The 14811-nt window shown below is 46.4% G+C and overlaps 1 protein-coding gene across 3 annotated transcripts in view; it reads left to right on the plus strand.

The window, feature by feature from the left end:
• The first annotated feature begins 1233 nt into the window (after positions 1-1233).
• The window catches only part of RSPO2 (R-spondin 2), a 177665-nt gene continuing 164087 nt past the window's right edge, over positions 1234-14811 (plus strand). For all 3 annotated transcript variants that reach the window (XM_075920218.1, XM_075920219.1, XM_075920220.1), the window contains exons 1-2: positions 1234-1529; positions 1771-2063. In XM_075920218.1, the coding sequence (XP_075776333.1) occupies positions 1970-2063 (94 nt within the window). In that variant the 5' untranslated portion in view covers positions 1234-1529; positions 1771-1969. The remainder of the gene's footprint in view (positions 1530-1770; positions 2064-14811) is intronic.

Raw genomic sequence — 14811 nt, forward strand, 5'->3', positions numbered from 1 at the left:
TCTACAGAGTGTGTAGAAGGAAAGTTTCAGTTGTCATACTACACATAAGGGTGCATTTTGAAGGAAGGAAGCTCAGGTGTCATAAAAACATAAGAAATAAAACAGGTAAATAATGAATTGGTTCACAACTGTACAAGCACAATATTCCAGCTGATTAAGATTGAGGTCTCTCAAATCCTTACATTATTCTGATCTTGCAAGGTGTTCCACACAGATCAGCCTCTGTACCAGGCTCAGCAGCTGAACTCAGTGAAGCTTCCTTCAGGCATGGAAGACTGCCACCACAAAACAAACTTGCAGAATCAGGGCCTAATTTACTCAAAATTTTGACTCAGTGAGAGATTGTTTCTATAATACCCTTGGGATGCCAAGTGATATTTAATTTGCCCCTGGAGAGCTTCCCCATGTAAGCAGTTTGTAGGAAGCAAGGACCAAAAGACAAATAAGATAAACCTAGTTGGTTTTTTTTTTGTTTTTTATACTGAAGGAAGGGAGAGAAAGAGATGAACAAGGATTTGAGGCCGGGGAAAATGGCCAGCAGATGAAGCTGGCTCGAGGCCATTGTAGACTAGGAGATATTCTGGGTTTAAGGATTTAGGAGCAGGAGCTGGAGGAGAAGCTCCAGGACTGGATAGAAACTTGAAGCATTATACAAAGTGCAGGGACACCAAAAAGAGAATTGTCACTGACTTAAGGACTTTGAATCCTACCCTAGCAAGAGCCCCAGGCCTTAGCAGCCCCAGAGGGAGGAGTGGAGGAGAGGTTCTAACAGGCTATAGGCAGAGAAATTGGGAATTCTTTGTGCTGTGCCTGGCAGAAGTTGACAAGGCCAGAAAAGAGAGACAAAGCTGAGATTCTTGAGGCCATTAAATGCCGCCAGCTTCTGCCCACAGCCCCAAGCAGCAGGCAGGATAGGAGCTACCAGCCTTGGGGGAATAGCCTTGGAGAGGAGAGCTGGCTCCTGCGGTAGGACCCTGCAGAGAAGAGGAGGCCCTGGCTAGGCCGAGGACTTAGTCGTGCAAAGCCGGGGGAGGGAGGCTGCCTCGCAAAGGGCTTTAGGACCCGGAGGCACCAGGGCTTCCCGCGGCGCTAGGACCTGGCGGACGGGGCGCGGAGCCGCTCCGAGATGCTGTGGACCACAGCACCACCTACTTACTGCTCGCCAGCCCCGGCGCAGCCCTCGGGCAAGCCCCGCGCAGCCCCGGCTGCTGAGGGCGAGGGCCAGTCCCAGTCGCCGCGCGGGGATAAAAGGGCCGGGCGGCGAGGCGAGGCACAGCGCAGCTTAGCGCAGTCGGGACTCACGGGGCTGCAGCTCCCCTGGTTGCTCCCCAGCACAGGGCGGGCGAGGGGCACGGTGCAGAAGCCGCCGGCCCATCTCCCGGCCAGGCAGCCCCGCGGAGCCGCCTCCCGCGGAACCTCCGCTCCCCTCCGCGGAGCGGTCTCCAAACTTCGCCTGCCCACGTGTTGCTCGCGGGGAGCCGGGGCCGCAGGATGGCTGGGGTCGCCCCACTGCTTGCCCCTCGCTGAAGGTAGGGGCCGTGCCCCAGCGCCTGCCCCCTACTAGCCCGAGTCCCCGGCCCCCCGGCGGGACAGACAAAAGAGCCCGGCCGGGCGCAGCCCCCTCGGGCAAAGCGGCGGCTCTTGGCGGGTCGCCCCTCCCGCCTCGCTTTTCCATCCCCGTGGCCTCGGTGCAGCCGGCGGGGGGGGGTGGGGTGGGACTAACCCCCGCCCCCCACCCACATAACCACCCCTCCCGCTCCGTGTCCGCAGATCAAAGGCGATGCAGGGAGCGGCTGCCACTTCGCAGCGCCTGGCCAGGGGAGCGGCAGGCGGGTGGTGACTCCGCAGCCGGACGCGACCGCCGCTGCCCCCCCGCGCTCAGCCTGGCACCTCCGCTCCCGGCCCCGCCAGCCGGCTGATTTGCCCCCTCTGCGGCGCTGGGAGAAGCTGCCCCTCCTCGCCGCCCAGGATGCGGTTTCGCCTCGTCTCCTTTGCCTTGCTCGTCCTCAACTGCATGGATTACAGCCACTGCCAGGCCGGCCGCTGGAGACGCAGCAAGAGAGGTCAGTAGCCTGGACCCGTGCGGCCCGCGGCGGCTGCCCCTCGGGGCGGAGGAAGGGGGCGCTCCTGGCGCCCAGCCGTCGCAGCCTCCTAGAGTGACTTAGTGCGGAGCAGCAAGTGCGGCGGCCGCGTCCTCCCCGCTCCCCCGAGCCGGCCCGGGACGTGCAACCCCCCCCCCCCCCCTCAGCTGCCCGGCAGGTGGATGAAAGTCCCATCGCCAGAGCCGCCGTTCCCCCACCAGGTCCGGAACTGCTCGAGACACTCAGAGCGCCCGCGGGCTGGGTGGCCCCAGGCAGTGGAAGCGGTTGTCCGCCGGGAGCAGCTGCCTTTGGGAAGGGGGCGCATTTGTCAGAGCCGCTGCACCAGGCGTTGACCCTGCGGGGTGGGGGGGGGGGGCGGTGCTGTGAGCTGCAAGGCTCGGTTTGGAATAGGGGAGCCCGTCAGTAAAGGGGCGCATGGCGCGTGAGGGGCCACTGCCCACCCCAAGCACCAACGGGACTGGGGCCCGGGACACGGCATTGGGCGTGCAAGGGGACAGAGCGGCCGGGAAGGCAGAAGCCGCAGGTTCGCTAGACTAGAGTCACCTGCACGGTCGTATTGCAGCGCCCGCTCCCCGCTGCTGTGGTACCCGCGTGTGCGAAGCGAGCCAGCCCTCTCTCCTCGGGACTGAAAGCGCCCACTTAGGTATCGTCCGCGAGTCGTGCAGCGCCTCGCGCAGCCGGAGACACCCCCTCCCCTTTGTCCCAGGTGACAGTCATGACAGCGCTGGGGATTCCCGGCGACTAGGTCCCCTGCTAGGAACGCCTCGCCCAGCCCGGGAGGCGATCTGTTTGTAACGGGCTCTGTGGAGCAATGGTCCTGCCTCCGGCTCTGTTAAACTGGTCTCACTTTAGCCTGGGTGCTCCCGGACTGAGTCCATGCCCTTTGTCAAGCGGATGCAGCAGCTCTCCGTCCCAAGCACGCCCGACCTCTTGTTTTACAGAAGGGATCTGGATTTATGCCTATGATGATTAGTTGCACATGGCAAATTATTCTACCCGTCAGAAGTTATTAGCTTGCATATATCTACAACGACTAATGAGCTTGTATTTACCACTGGAAGTAGACTACTTTGTCATTTCCCCTTTAAATGATTTTTAAACCAGTGAAAGGTTTTTACACTATACTGTTAGAGGTGACTGGTTTATATCAAGTTGAAAAGAAAATCTAAATGTAATTTCAGGGACTAAAATATGGTTTTGTTAAGTACAAACTGGTTTAGGCTGGGAGGCATTACATCCAGTTTAGAGTTTTGTTTCTTTATTGTATTGTCCCAAGAAATGTTTTGGATACTTTATAATGTCAGGGGATTGATCATTGATTTAGGCAGACGTTCATTTTTAGAAATCGATCTGAGAAATTCTTGCTATTTAAATAGTGAGTTTGTTGAAATACACATTAAAGACACACAGAGAGATGATTTTGTATTATGAATGCATTTTAGAGAATTAGCATAAAGTCCTAATTTGTTTCGTTTCCAAAACCTGGAGGCTTTCAAAAACTGGAATTGCTAGAGATTAGTAATTGATGTTGTGGAATATGTCATTACAGCACCCATGTGGACAAAAGTGTTACTGCATCTTCTCTATACATTTCACAGCTGTTTTTCTGGTTCTGGGCTTCATCCATAACAACTATAGGTATCTATCTAAACTTAAGTAGTTATATTAATTTTCCCTGTTTTCCACTCTTCTTCCTCCCACTGTTATGAACAACAGAAAATCTGGAAATTCAGCTACTATTCCTTACATTTCATAAGACATTGTAACCAAAAGGTTATTAGTAACCTGTTAACATCTCCACTGCTTAGCAAATATAAGTCCTAATAAAACCACAAAGTAGAAGAGGCTTATACTTTCAGGCCAATGTAAACTTCTGAGAGGGTCAAAATTACATTGTAAAATGATTTAGTTCTGATGTTTTTCCAACAGATGGTTTGTAGAATTAAATTTTTGTATGGGTGACTAAAACTGCTGCAGTCCTTTAAAGTGACCAGACTGACTATCTGTGTTAACAAAGGGTATACTGTGTCTTTAATTAAATGTGGAACTACTTAGAGTGCTGGCTAGACAGTGAAGGGTGATAGTAGTATTTCTGCTTTACAACACAGCTTAAGGATTGCATTGTGGGAGTATAGAAATGAATAGAGATCTAACTTGAGTTGCGTGAATTGTCCCCCTACAAAAACTTAAGCTGGTTTTAATTGATCTTGTGTTCACTGATTGATCTTAGACCAATTGTTGTACTTGTTGGACAACTGGCTTTCCCAAAGAAGATTGATTTAAATTAGTTTCTTGATGGACATTTGCTTGCTCAATGAAATAACATTGGTATTGACAGTTGACTTATTGGACCAGTTTAGTGCTATTACCTTAGGCTTTTATTTTGGACTGAGGAGAATGCAATATCATTTCAGTCTACAAACTTAAAGAAAGAAAAGTGGCTGATGATAAAGTTGAAGGCAAAATGTGTAAATATATTTGAAATTATGACATTTACCATGCAATACAGACTGAATAAATGTCTTAGTTCAGGATTCAAAATTCCTGTAATTTTATAATTTTTTCTTTTCCCATCTGCAAATAATCAGGCATTCACTGTGGGGTACTGGCAGTTAGAACTTTTCTGGCATTCTATTTGTATGTTATGTGATCTCAGATGCTCCATAACATTGTTTTCTTAATGAAATAAAATTCTTGGCATCGATCATTTCTCCTACGCAGTAGGAATCAGTTGCATCCAGTTTGGAATAGTAAGCATATCTATCATATTAATTATTTTTTTAAATAAAAGCATTTATGTGTATAGGAAGTGGGGTTTGTAGTTAGCCTATTCCAGGAGAGTATAGTAAATACTGGAGAAGGCTGATCACATGTTTTCCTTCCTCCTTCTCCCCTTTCCCATTCCAGACCAAATTATGTAACATAGTGCAATAAAACTGATGAAAAACTTGAGGTTTACATTCTTTTTTCCTAGCAGGCATTGTTTTCATATTGTTAGTCTGTTAAACAGAATAAAATAAACAGGTCACATCAGACATTTACTCTTTACATTCCTCAAAAATCAAGAGATTTCTATTAGTGCAAGAGGAGGAATTAAAAATAAATGTGTAAGTAACTGTCATTACTCTACACATAATTGTTTACTGCTTCAGCACTAAAACATTATTTGCTATGGTTAATTTGTATCCTTTTCTTGTTTTGTAAGGCATAATTGAATTTTGCATTCTTTTGGATACTTACTTATTTTGCTTTCATACTGGTTTTATAGTGTTTGCTTTCATACTGGTTTTATAGTGCCTATGTTGCATTCAGGTCCCTATCTCCCTTAATGGTCACCAGCTTGCCTCCTGTGCCTTACTTGTTGCAGCCAGAATCTTGGTAATGCCTCTTGGGGTTGAGCAGTTATGATGGAAGCTGCCTTATGTTGACCTAATAATGTAGGTGTCTATGCTACCCAGTGACGTAGCTCACCAGTAACACTGACTTAATTTGTCTACCTCTATAAGAGGTGTAGTGTATAATTCAACGTTGATGGGTTGACAGAGAGCCAGTATAGATGCAGCATAGTGTAAGTCAACTGAATTGGCCTCCAGAAGGTGTCCCATAATGCTTCACTCTGACCACTCTGGAGAGTGTTTTCAGTTCTACTGTACAGAAACGATGTGCAGAGGAAATAGCCCTTCCCTTCTTAAAGCCCTATTTCCTGTTTGGCCAGCATGTAGAACTCACTAGCCCAAGTGATCATTGTGACTCAGTGCTTCAAATGAGCTCCAGCCTGGAGTACACAGGATGTGGTGGATCTTATTGGTCTTTGAGGAGAACAGTCTGTGCAGGCATAGCCCTGATCCAACTGAAGCAAGGTAGACATCTATGAAAAGATTGTGTAGGGCATCGGGGAGATGGAATAGGTAGGGACATGCAACAATGCTACATGCAAATCAAAGAACTTTAGCGGGGATTTCAGAAGACAAGGGGTGTGAATAGTCACTTTGGTGCTGCACCATAGACATGCTGCTTCTACAATGAGTGGCATGCAATTCTTCGTGGTGATGCTACCACTGCCTGCAAACACAGCATGGGTACCTCCCAGGAGTCTGAGTGCCAGGCCTCCTCAGTCAACAATGAGGAGAATATTCTGGGCAAGGAAGAGGAAGAGGAGAATGGGAGGCAGGTGAGAAGTGGATCCATTCTCCCTGAGAGCCAGGAACTATATTTAACCCCAGAGCTCAGCTGGTTACAGAACATCATGGTGGCTGAGCATGGTGCTGAGGAAAGCACTTCTGTTGAGTATGCAATTCCAAACAAACCGAAGAGGTTACATGTTCTGATTTTTTACGTTTAATCTGAAGAAAAAGTAAAGTGCAGTGGTAATTTGCTTCCCAATGGCTGCTCCAGCAACACAGAGTATGCTCCCTGGAGAAGACTGTTTCTGTGCACAGGGATGGCTTGAGAATCCTTCTTGGAGATCTCTAGAAAATGTCTGTGGAGGCACTATGCAATCCTTTCCAGAAGGATTCTAGAGAGGGCTGCCTTATTTCTTCCACCACAGTGGGACACTTTCCAATGCCGCTCCAGTGTTAAGTCTGCTAGTATCATTGTGGTACCCAGCATAGCAGTATAAGGACCAGGTCTGTACCTAGATGCTTGCAGTATCTATTCCCTTGCTGCTTCTGTTACCCTCAGGAGACTAATGTCACATTAGGTTACATGGGGAAACAGTGGAAGCTTTCTTTACAAATGCTCATACTGCGAACAATAGAGCATGTGATTCATCCCCAGTGGTGACTTCCAGGTCCCTCAGCCATGCTTTCCCTAACATGCTGGTGATTTGGTTGGCAGAGATGGGTGTTGACCTCAGATTCAGGAAGTCCAGGGTGACTATTACCAGCAGTGACAAGGGAAGATGGTGTGAGCTTCCTGTGTTCTTTTGTGGTCACAAGTTCCCCCATCCCCACCCCTAGCTGCCTAGGACAAAGATCACAATTTGCAAAGCTTAACCCTTCTTCCTGGTCTCAAAGCAATGTCCATGTTGCTTGCAGGGAGTGGACATTATTTATCTGTCTTCCTGTGCTCTTGACATGGGTTTCCCTTAATTTGCAGCTCAAAGTCCATTGTCCATGCCATTGGGCCATGCTCACTTTGGCTGGGACAGCCAACCGGTTTATTGGCTAGCTAAGGATTCTGATTTATGCTCTGACTTGCACCAGAGGGTAATAAGGGAGTTTTTTTTAAAAAAAAGCAGCCTTGCACTAAATTCAGGGTATAACTGATAATGATTGCCATGTACTTTGCATCCCTTACAGTGGAAAGTTTTAAAAACAACAAGTAGTCCTACAGCACCTTAGAGACTAACAAATATATATATATATATAGTATCATGAGCTTTTGTGGGCAAAATCTGCTCCTCAGGTGAGCTTGGCTTCAAGCACCTCCTCCACACCAGAGGAAAGACTTTCACAGCTTAGAAGACAAAAAGAAAAAAAGAGAAAGTGTGATGATATGTTCAGTGAGATAATGCTTCTGGGACAGCTGACATGGAGCTACATGCCTAGAGGATTCCATTGTCTGAAAAACTGAACCTGGACCTGGAGAGCATCCCAGGAGCATGAGTGTGCCTCTCAGGATGAGTTGGTGTGTTTTATGAAGAACCAATCAGACATGTTGAGGCATCTTGTTGAAAAACAGTTTGAGGCTAGAGTCCTTTTGCAGTCCTTTTGGAACTGCCTGTGGGGAACCTTTTTTGACCCACAGAAAAATCAGTCGGGAGCCACACACAAGTGAGAAGCACAACCCTCCCTTCCCCCCACAAAAAACAAAACAAAACAAAAAATCCCTCCTCATTGATGTAGCCCTTGACTGAGGAGAAAGACATTCCCCACATTCTCCTCACACACCAGAGCCTAGGAGGACCAAGCCTAGTATATTTTGTGTGCTTCAGCCCTGTGGTGGAGCAGCAGGTGGACTGAAGTGCCAGCATGGTCTCCTCAATGCTGGGGGGTCCCCTGAGCCTTGGGGACTGGTTCCAGGCAAGTTGGGGGCTGTGTCTGGCCCCTGGGCTGCTGTTCCCCACCCCTGCCTTAGATGTTCCAGGACGTGGTGGTGGGGAAGTTCAGTAACGTTTCCACTCAACACAGGGAGACAGTACTAAGACCAAAAAGCAGCCATTCATTCAAATACATTTAATAAACAGGATCGCTGTGCTTTCACAGGCAAGTTGACTTGGTTTCTTCACTCCCGATGTTATCACACTGTCTGCCCAATGTTAAATTCTTTTTCTAGACCTTCAGTTTTTTATATTTATGCAATAAAAGTATAAATGTTTCTAGAATGAAATGCTCTTCCAGTCATGAGGGTTGGTTTTTGGGGGGGGGGAAAGGAAGGGAGGGAAACCAATTTAATGGAGGATATTACACAGAAGGTATTACACTGATAAGCAGTGCACATTACCGTGACTCATTAGTAAAGTGGGTTTTCAACACCTCCCAGCAACATAGAGCTCCTTGCTAGGCTCTTGCTGCTCAAAATTAGCTTATGTGCCTATGTGGTTTCAAACCCCACCACTGCAGAAGCTTCTCTCCCTTTGTCTTACAGATATTATGATGCACACAGCATGCAGTGATAACAATGGATATATTGTTCTCAATGAGGTCCTACCTAGAAAGCAAACCATACCTACTATACTTTAAATGTCCAAAGACCCATTCCATCACCATTCTGCACTTACTCAGCTTATTGCTGAACTGCTCTTTACTAGTCTTCAGGTACCCAGTATATGGCTTCATAGGCTTTGGGAGCAAGAGGTAGCCTGGATTTCCCAGGATCACTACTGGCATTTCAACATTGTCAATGGTTATTTTGTGATCTGGAATGAAAGCTGCTGATTACAGCCTTTCTGAACAGAGCTGTGTTTCTAATAGCGAATGTCATGCACCTTTCCTGACCATCCCATGTTGGTGAAATGCCCCCCATTATCAACCAGCAAGCAACACCATTGAAAAGTATCCTTCGTGGTTTATAGATTCTTTAGCAAGGTGGCCTGGTGCTAAGCTACGGATATGCATGCCATTTATTGCCCCACTGTAGTTAGGGAACCTCTCACAGCAAAACCATCCACCATGTCCTGCACATTTCTCAGAGTCACTGTCCTTCTCAGCAGAAGTTGATTAATAGTCCTGCGCACTTGGATCACAACAGGTCTCATGGTGGATTGACCAGCTCCTAATTGATTCCCCACTGACTAGTAGCAGTTTAGTGTTGAAAGCTTCCACAGAAGGATCAATACTCGCTTTTTCATTGTCAGAAGAAGTCTCATTTTAGGGCTGCTTTGCTTCACAGCTGGGGAAAACTCTGTACAAAGTTCCTGGAAAATGATCTTCATTTGAAAATTCTGTAGCCACTTCTTGTCATCTGCATTATAATGTGCTCCCACCAGTCAGTGCTTGTCTCCTGGGATGAGAAACAGAACTTCACTGTGTTCAGCAGCTGTGCAACTTCTATCAGTAGTTGGGAACTGTTTCATTCTGTGGCTTACAGCAGTGCTGCTTGAACGACATTGCAATGTTCTGTGCAACAGCTCCTGTCTCTGCTTGGAAAATACTACAGGGCAAGGTATGAGTTGTATGTAATTCTCATAGCAACAGTGCACAGCCGAGTGGATCCATGCTTCTCAGGATATGGCATGTGTGTGGTTAAGCCAAGCTTTTGAAAAAAGGCATAAGAAAGTATGACTTGTTTGCCATTGATATCATTGTAGGAAGGAAAGGAAGAAATGGCATCGAAGGAGGCCAAAGCTGTGTTCCTATTCCCCCGGGAACAATATTTTGGTTTCATGAGGCATTTCAAGTCTTTTCCCCACCCCCTGTGACTAGTAGCACTATAGGATAGCTACCCAGAGTACAGTGCTTTGTGCATCAAGGTAAGTGCTGCTAGTGAGGATGCACTCTCCTGACACATTGAGTGTGCTAAGGACATGCACCACTGACTTAATTACTGTGGCAGCTGGATGTCGACTTAAATTAAGTCAATTTAATTTTGTAGTATAGACATGCCCTTGTAGAGTGAAATCAGAAGTAAAATATTCATATCTCTGTCACCATCTCAAGAGCACTCTTAGGGTATGTCTACACTACTGCAGTAAATCGACCTAAGGTATACAATTCCAGATATGTAAATAACATAGCTGGAGTTGACATATCTTAGGTTGATTTACTGCCATGTCTATATCACACTGAGTTGATGGAAGACATTTTCCCATTGACTTACTTATTCTTCTCAACCAAGACAGAGTCTGGAGAGTGATTGGGATCGACTGGAGAATGATCTGCTGTTGATTTGTCAGGTCTTCAGTAGACCTGCTAAATTGACCTCCAATACATTGATCTCTGGAGTGTTGATCCTAGCTGCCATGGAGATGCAGCCTGAAAGTGTAACCCAAAGTCCGCTGATCTCAGTGAAACTATCTTTATTACAATCAGTCTCTTACTCTCACTCTAACTTGGAACACCAGCTTTTTCCAGCAGATTTCCTGTTTTATTTGGATGTCTATCAGTTATATTCTGCTTCTTTTGATGCACTTTGGTGTAAACCAAATTCACCTTATTAGTCATGAAGTTGTATAGACAAGGCACAATACTATTTGTAGTAATGTGGCGATGAGTCAATCTGCCACAATACCTATGTTGTAGAAAGTTTATTATTAGGGCTGTCAATTGATGTGCGTTAATGCCTGTGATTAATGCAGGGAAGGTGTTAGTGCTGTGCTGCTCCTTTAAAGTGCTGAGCATTAGGAGCCTGGGATCAGCTGGAGTCCCCAGATGACCCCGGGCTCCGTGCAGTGCTGCCCCTTTGAAGCGCCGGTCTGACACTTCAAAGGGGCAGCCCAACGTGGAGCCGGGGATCTGCTGGGTGCTCCAGCGGATCCCTGGCTCCACGTTGGGCTGCCCCTTTGAAGTGCTGCTCCAGTGCTTCAAAGGGGCAGCACATTAGGAACTGGGGATCAGCTGGAATGCCCAACCTATCCTGGGATCTGCGTTATGCTGCCCTTTGAAGTGCCGCAAATAGCGCTTCAAAGGGCAGCATAATGCAGATCCCAGGATCGGTTGGGCATCCTAGCTGATCCCCAGTTCCTAATGTGTTGCCCCTTTGAAGCACCTGAGTAGCACTTCAAAGGGGCAGCCCAACATGGAGCCAGGGATCAGCTGGAGCACCCAGCTGATCCCCGGCTCCACGTTGGGCTGCCCCTTTGAAGTGTCAGACCGGCGCTTCAAAGGGGCAGCACTGCACGGAGCCCGGGGTCAGCTGGGGAATCCAGCTGATCCTGCGCTCCTGCGGTGCTGCCCCTTTGAAATGCCACCACAGCGTTTCAAAGGGGCAGTGCACGCAATTAATTGTGATTAAATTTTGTAATAGTGCAATTAATCAAAATTTTTAATCACTTGGCAGCCCTATTTATTATTAATTATGCTTTTTATATTTGTGCCTAAAGTGCTAGGGAATGATTGTGCTAGGCACTGTACAAATAGTGTAGTTGGTCATCCATGATGGAAGAGCTTACTGAACACAGAAATAAGATAGACACAGGGTGTGGGGGAAATGATACAACACACAACATTTAGTGAAAGCTTTCCTCCTACAACCGTGCATCTGCTCTCCTTTTCAATTTCCTATACTGCCTTTCAGTTTCCTCTTGATTCTATGTAGGTATTGTACTTCTTAATTTGACAAGGCAAAGACCACTCATCTGGTGGGTTGTTGGCTGTGTTAATATTGCATGTTAGCATCAAGGCCATTCCTCTTGCATTCCCAGTTTTCCATTTCTCATATTTTTTGACAATCCCACATTTTGTAAGAATACCAGTCTTTCTGAAATATTTCTTGTGCACTAAGCCCTGATGACACATTTTATTGTTGTAAGTATGCAAATGCACAGCATCTATTAGGCGGCATGGGCAGGACCAATGACATGGGAGGGAGAGGCAAAGAGGGAGGTTGCCCCAGGCCTGGCAATTGAAAAGGGTCCAGGACTTCTGGTCAGCTCCTCTGCAGCACTGGCAGAGGCCAGAGCCCCTGCCCTTTACATCGATGCAGAAGTGCTATGCCATATGCTCTGTGCATTTTTGAGGGCTGGGAGGAGGTTCGCTGCACTCTTGGTAAGGTGGAGGGCTGGCTGCCCACAGGCCTGCCCCTTCCATCTGAGTCCCTGTCCCTTCCAGGTACAGTAGAGCCACTTCCACTCCCAGCTTGCCCAGGGCCCACAAAGGCTGTCAGTCTGCTGGCAAAACATACTTCACAACTAATTCCTCACATAGAATAAAAGGATGGAGATTGGGAGCTGTTGCATTCTTGTAATATCTGAATTTACCTAGTTTGGAAATGACTTAGGAAAATGTTATATTCTTTGTTTCTTTTAAAAGACTATTTCAATTGTTGTGTATAATATCTGGAATAAGATCTAGCATTTAAATTGCATCTTATTAATATACGAATAAGGTTATAATGCCATAGCTCAAACATTATGATTTTACTATGCTCCAGATGCCTGGATCAAAGGTTAAATAAATTCCAGTTTGAGAAAAAAGGGAGAAAAAATATGTGTAACTGTCCCATCTCATATATTAAAAGACCATAAGAAAAGGTCTTTTAATTTTCTATAGTCACCAGCATATAAATATGGGGCTCTGCTTTTTTATAACATTGATTACAAGAGAAATCTCCCTACATTTTTGTGGATTTAATGGATTTCCTTGAAAAGGAGAGGTAGTAGTTTTTCTTAATCAAGCATCTGCAGCACAGATCTAGTGAAGTAGTTTTCAAACTTTTCCATACTATGACCCAATGTTATAGCAGAAAAAAGTTTTGGGATACCCCCCCCCCTCCCCACACACACACACTTCTCTACAGTTATTGAATAGGGAAGCTGGTTCCAACCCCTGAGACTTGATTGTGATTCTCTAGCTTGAGAACCCATGATCTAGTGTGTAGTAACTGATTAAAGAGTCTGCTTCAGATTAAACGTTGTGTGTTTATATAACTTAGTTACAGAATTTTGATTTCACCTTATTCTATTCTTTCATATAATTTAATTTATACATACGCATACTAAATTATCTTCACAGATTGTTTGGCGTAGAGGGTGGGAAAGGTTGGCGACATAGTAGAAGCAGAAGGCTATGCTGGGAGCTTGACCAATCCAGCCTAGGGAGTGAGTGTGAAGTTAATGGCAATTTAATCAGAATCTGCTTTTATATACATTAAACTTTCAGCCCTTGTGGTTACAAAGAAAACACTGCAAACACAAATCCAGCATAAACTGATGTAGTGCAGCTTCCCTAACTGTGCAGACTGAGGGTATGTCTACACTACCACCCTAGTTTGAACTAGGGTGGTAATGTAGGCAACCGGAGTTGCAAATGAAGCCCGGGATTTGAATTTCCCGGGCTTCATTTGCATAAAGCCGGGTGCCGCCATTTTTAAATGTCCGCTAGTGCGGACTCCGTGCCGCGCGGCTACACGCGGCACGGACTAGGTAGTTCGGACTAGGCTTCCTAGTCCGAACTACCTAGTCCATGCCACGTGTAGCCGCGTGGCACGGAGTCCGCACTAGCGGACATTTAAAAATGGCGGCGCCCGGCTTTAAGCAAATGAAGCCTGGGAAATTCAAATCCCGGGATTCATTTGCAACTCCGGTTGCCTACATTACCACCCTAGTTCGAACTAGGGTGGTAGTGTAGACGTACCCTGACTGCCTCAACTCACACTGATGCTTAGAAACTTGCCAAGGCTGTCCCAGAATGAGATTTGTGACCAGTCTTTTCAGTTTTCACAACTGGTATTCAGAATCTGAGGAGAATTGAAACTGAGATGAATCAAGCTGCTTTCTCATTGCTGCTGCATGAAAAGACTGGTAGCAGCATTGTCAGGCTCTGGAGATACTCATTAGGATGGAAAACAAGGCTGGGTGAGATATAAAGTAGTGCCATTCCTTCTCTGCATCTTTGTAGCAGCCAAGAAGGCAGCTTTGTGGTGAGGGGAGTTTATTTTGACAGACCAAGGTCTTCAAATTTCAATACATCTACTAGTTGGAGGGTGGTGTGAAAGCAGAGAGACAACACCTCTAATTGAGGGATTTCACAAGTATCTGTTTTAGCTTCAGGTACATATCACATTTTTTCCTCCAGAGATTAAGTGGATTTCTGACAGCCTCCAAGACCATCAGCAGAGGGTGAGAAGCTAATTCCACCCACCGACCTTGGATAGTTCTGCCTCAGACATCTCAAATTCTAAGAAGTACTTGTGGCTTTGATCTCCATTTACCAAACTGTGGACAGTGGAGAACTTGCTGGTCTGGCTGGTCATAGAGGCTATGTCTACACTGCAGACTTTTGTGGAAGAGGAAATGTAAATGAAGCCCTCATTTGCATATCTCTCACTTTCATTTGCGTATCTTCTTCCAATCCTTTTTGCGGAAAAGGTTTTTGCAATAAAAGGCCCTGTGTCGGGAAAAAAAAAACCCTTTTGCACAAGAGCCCTTATTCCTCAAAAAATGAGGTTTACAGGCAAGAAGATATGCAAATGAGAGTGCAAAAAACCCATAGTGTAGATGTAGCCTAGAGTGCTGGCTTCTCTTTGTGATGATGATCAGCTACTATGGTGATGCAAATAAACTGGTTCATGTCAATTTGCTGCAATCTTCTCTATTCTTAAATATGAT

Source organism: Pelodiscus sinensis, chromosome 2 (assembly GCF_049634645.1).
Source record: "Pelodiscus sinensis isolate JC-2024 chromosome 2, ASM4963464v1, whole genome shotgun sequence".
Lineage (NCBI taxonomy): Eukaryota > Metazoa > Chordata > Testudines > Trionychidae > Pelodiscus > Pelodiscus sinensis.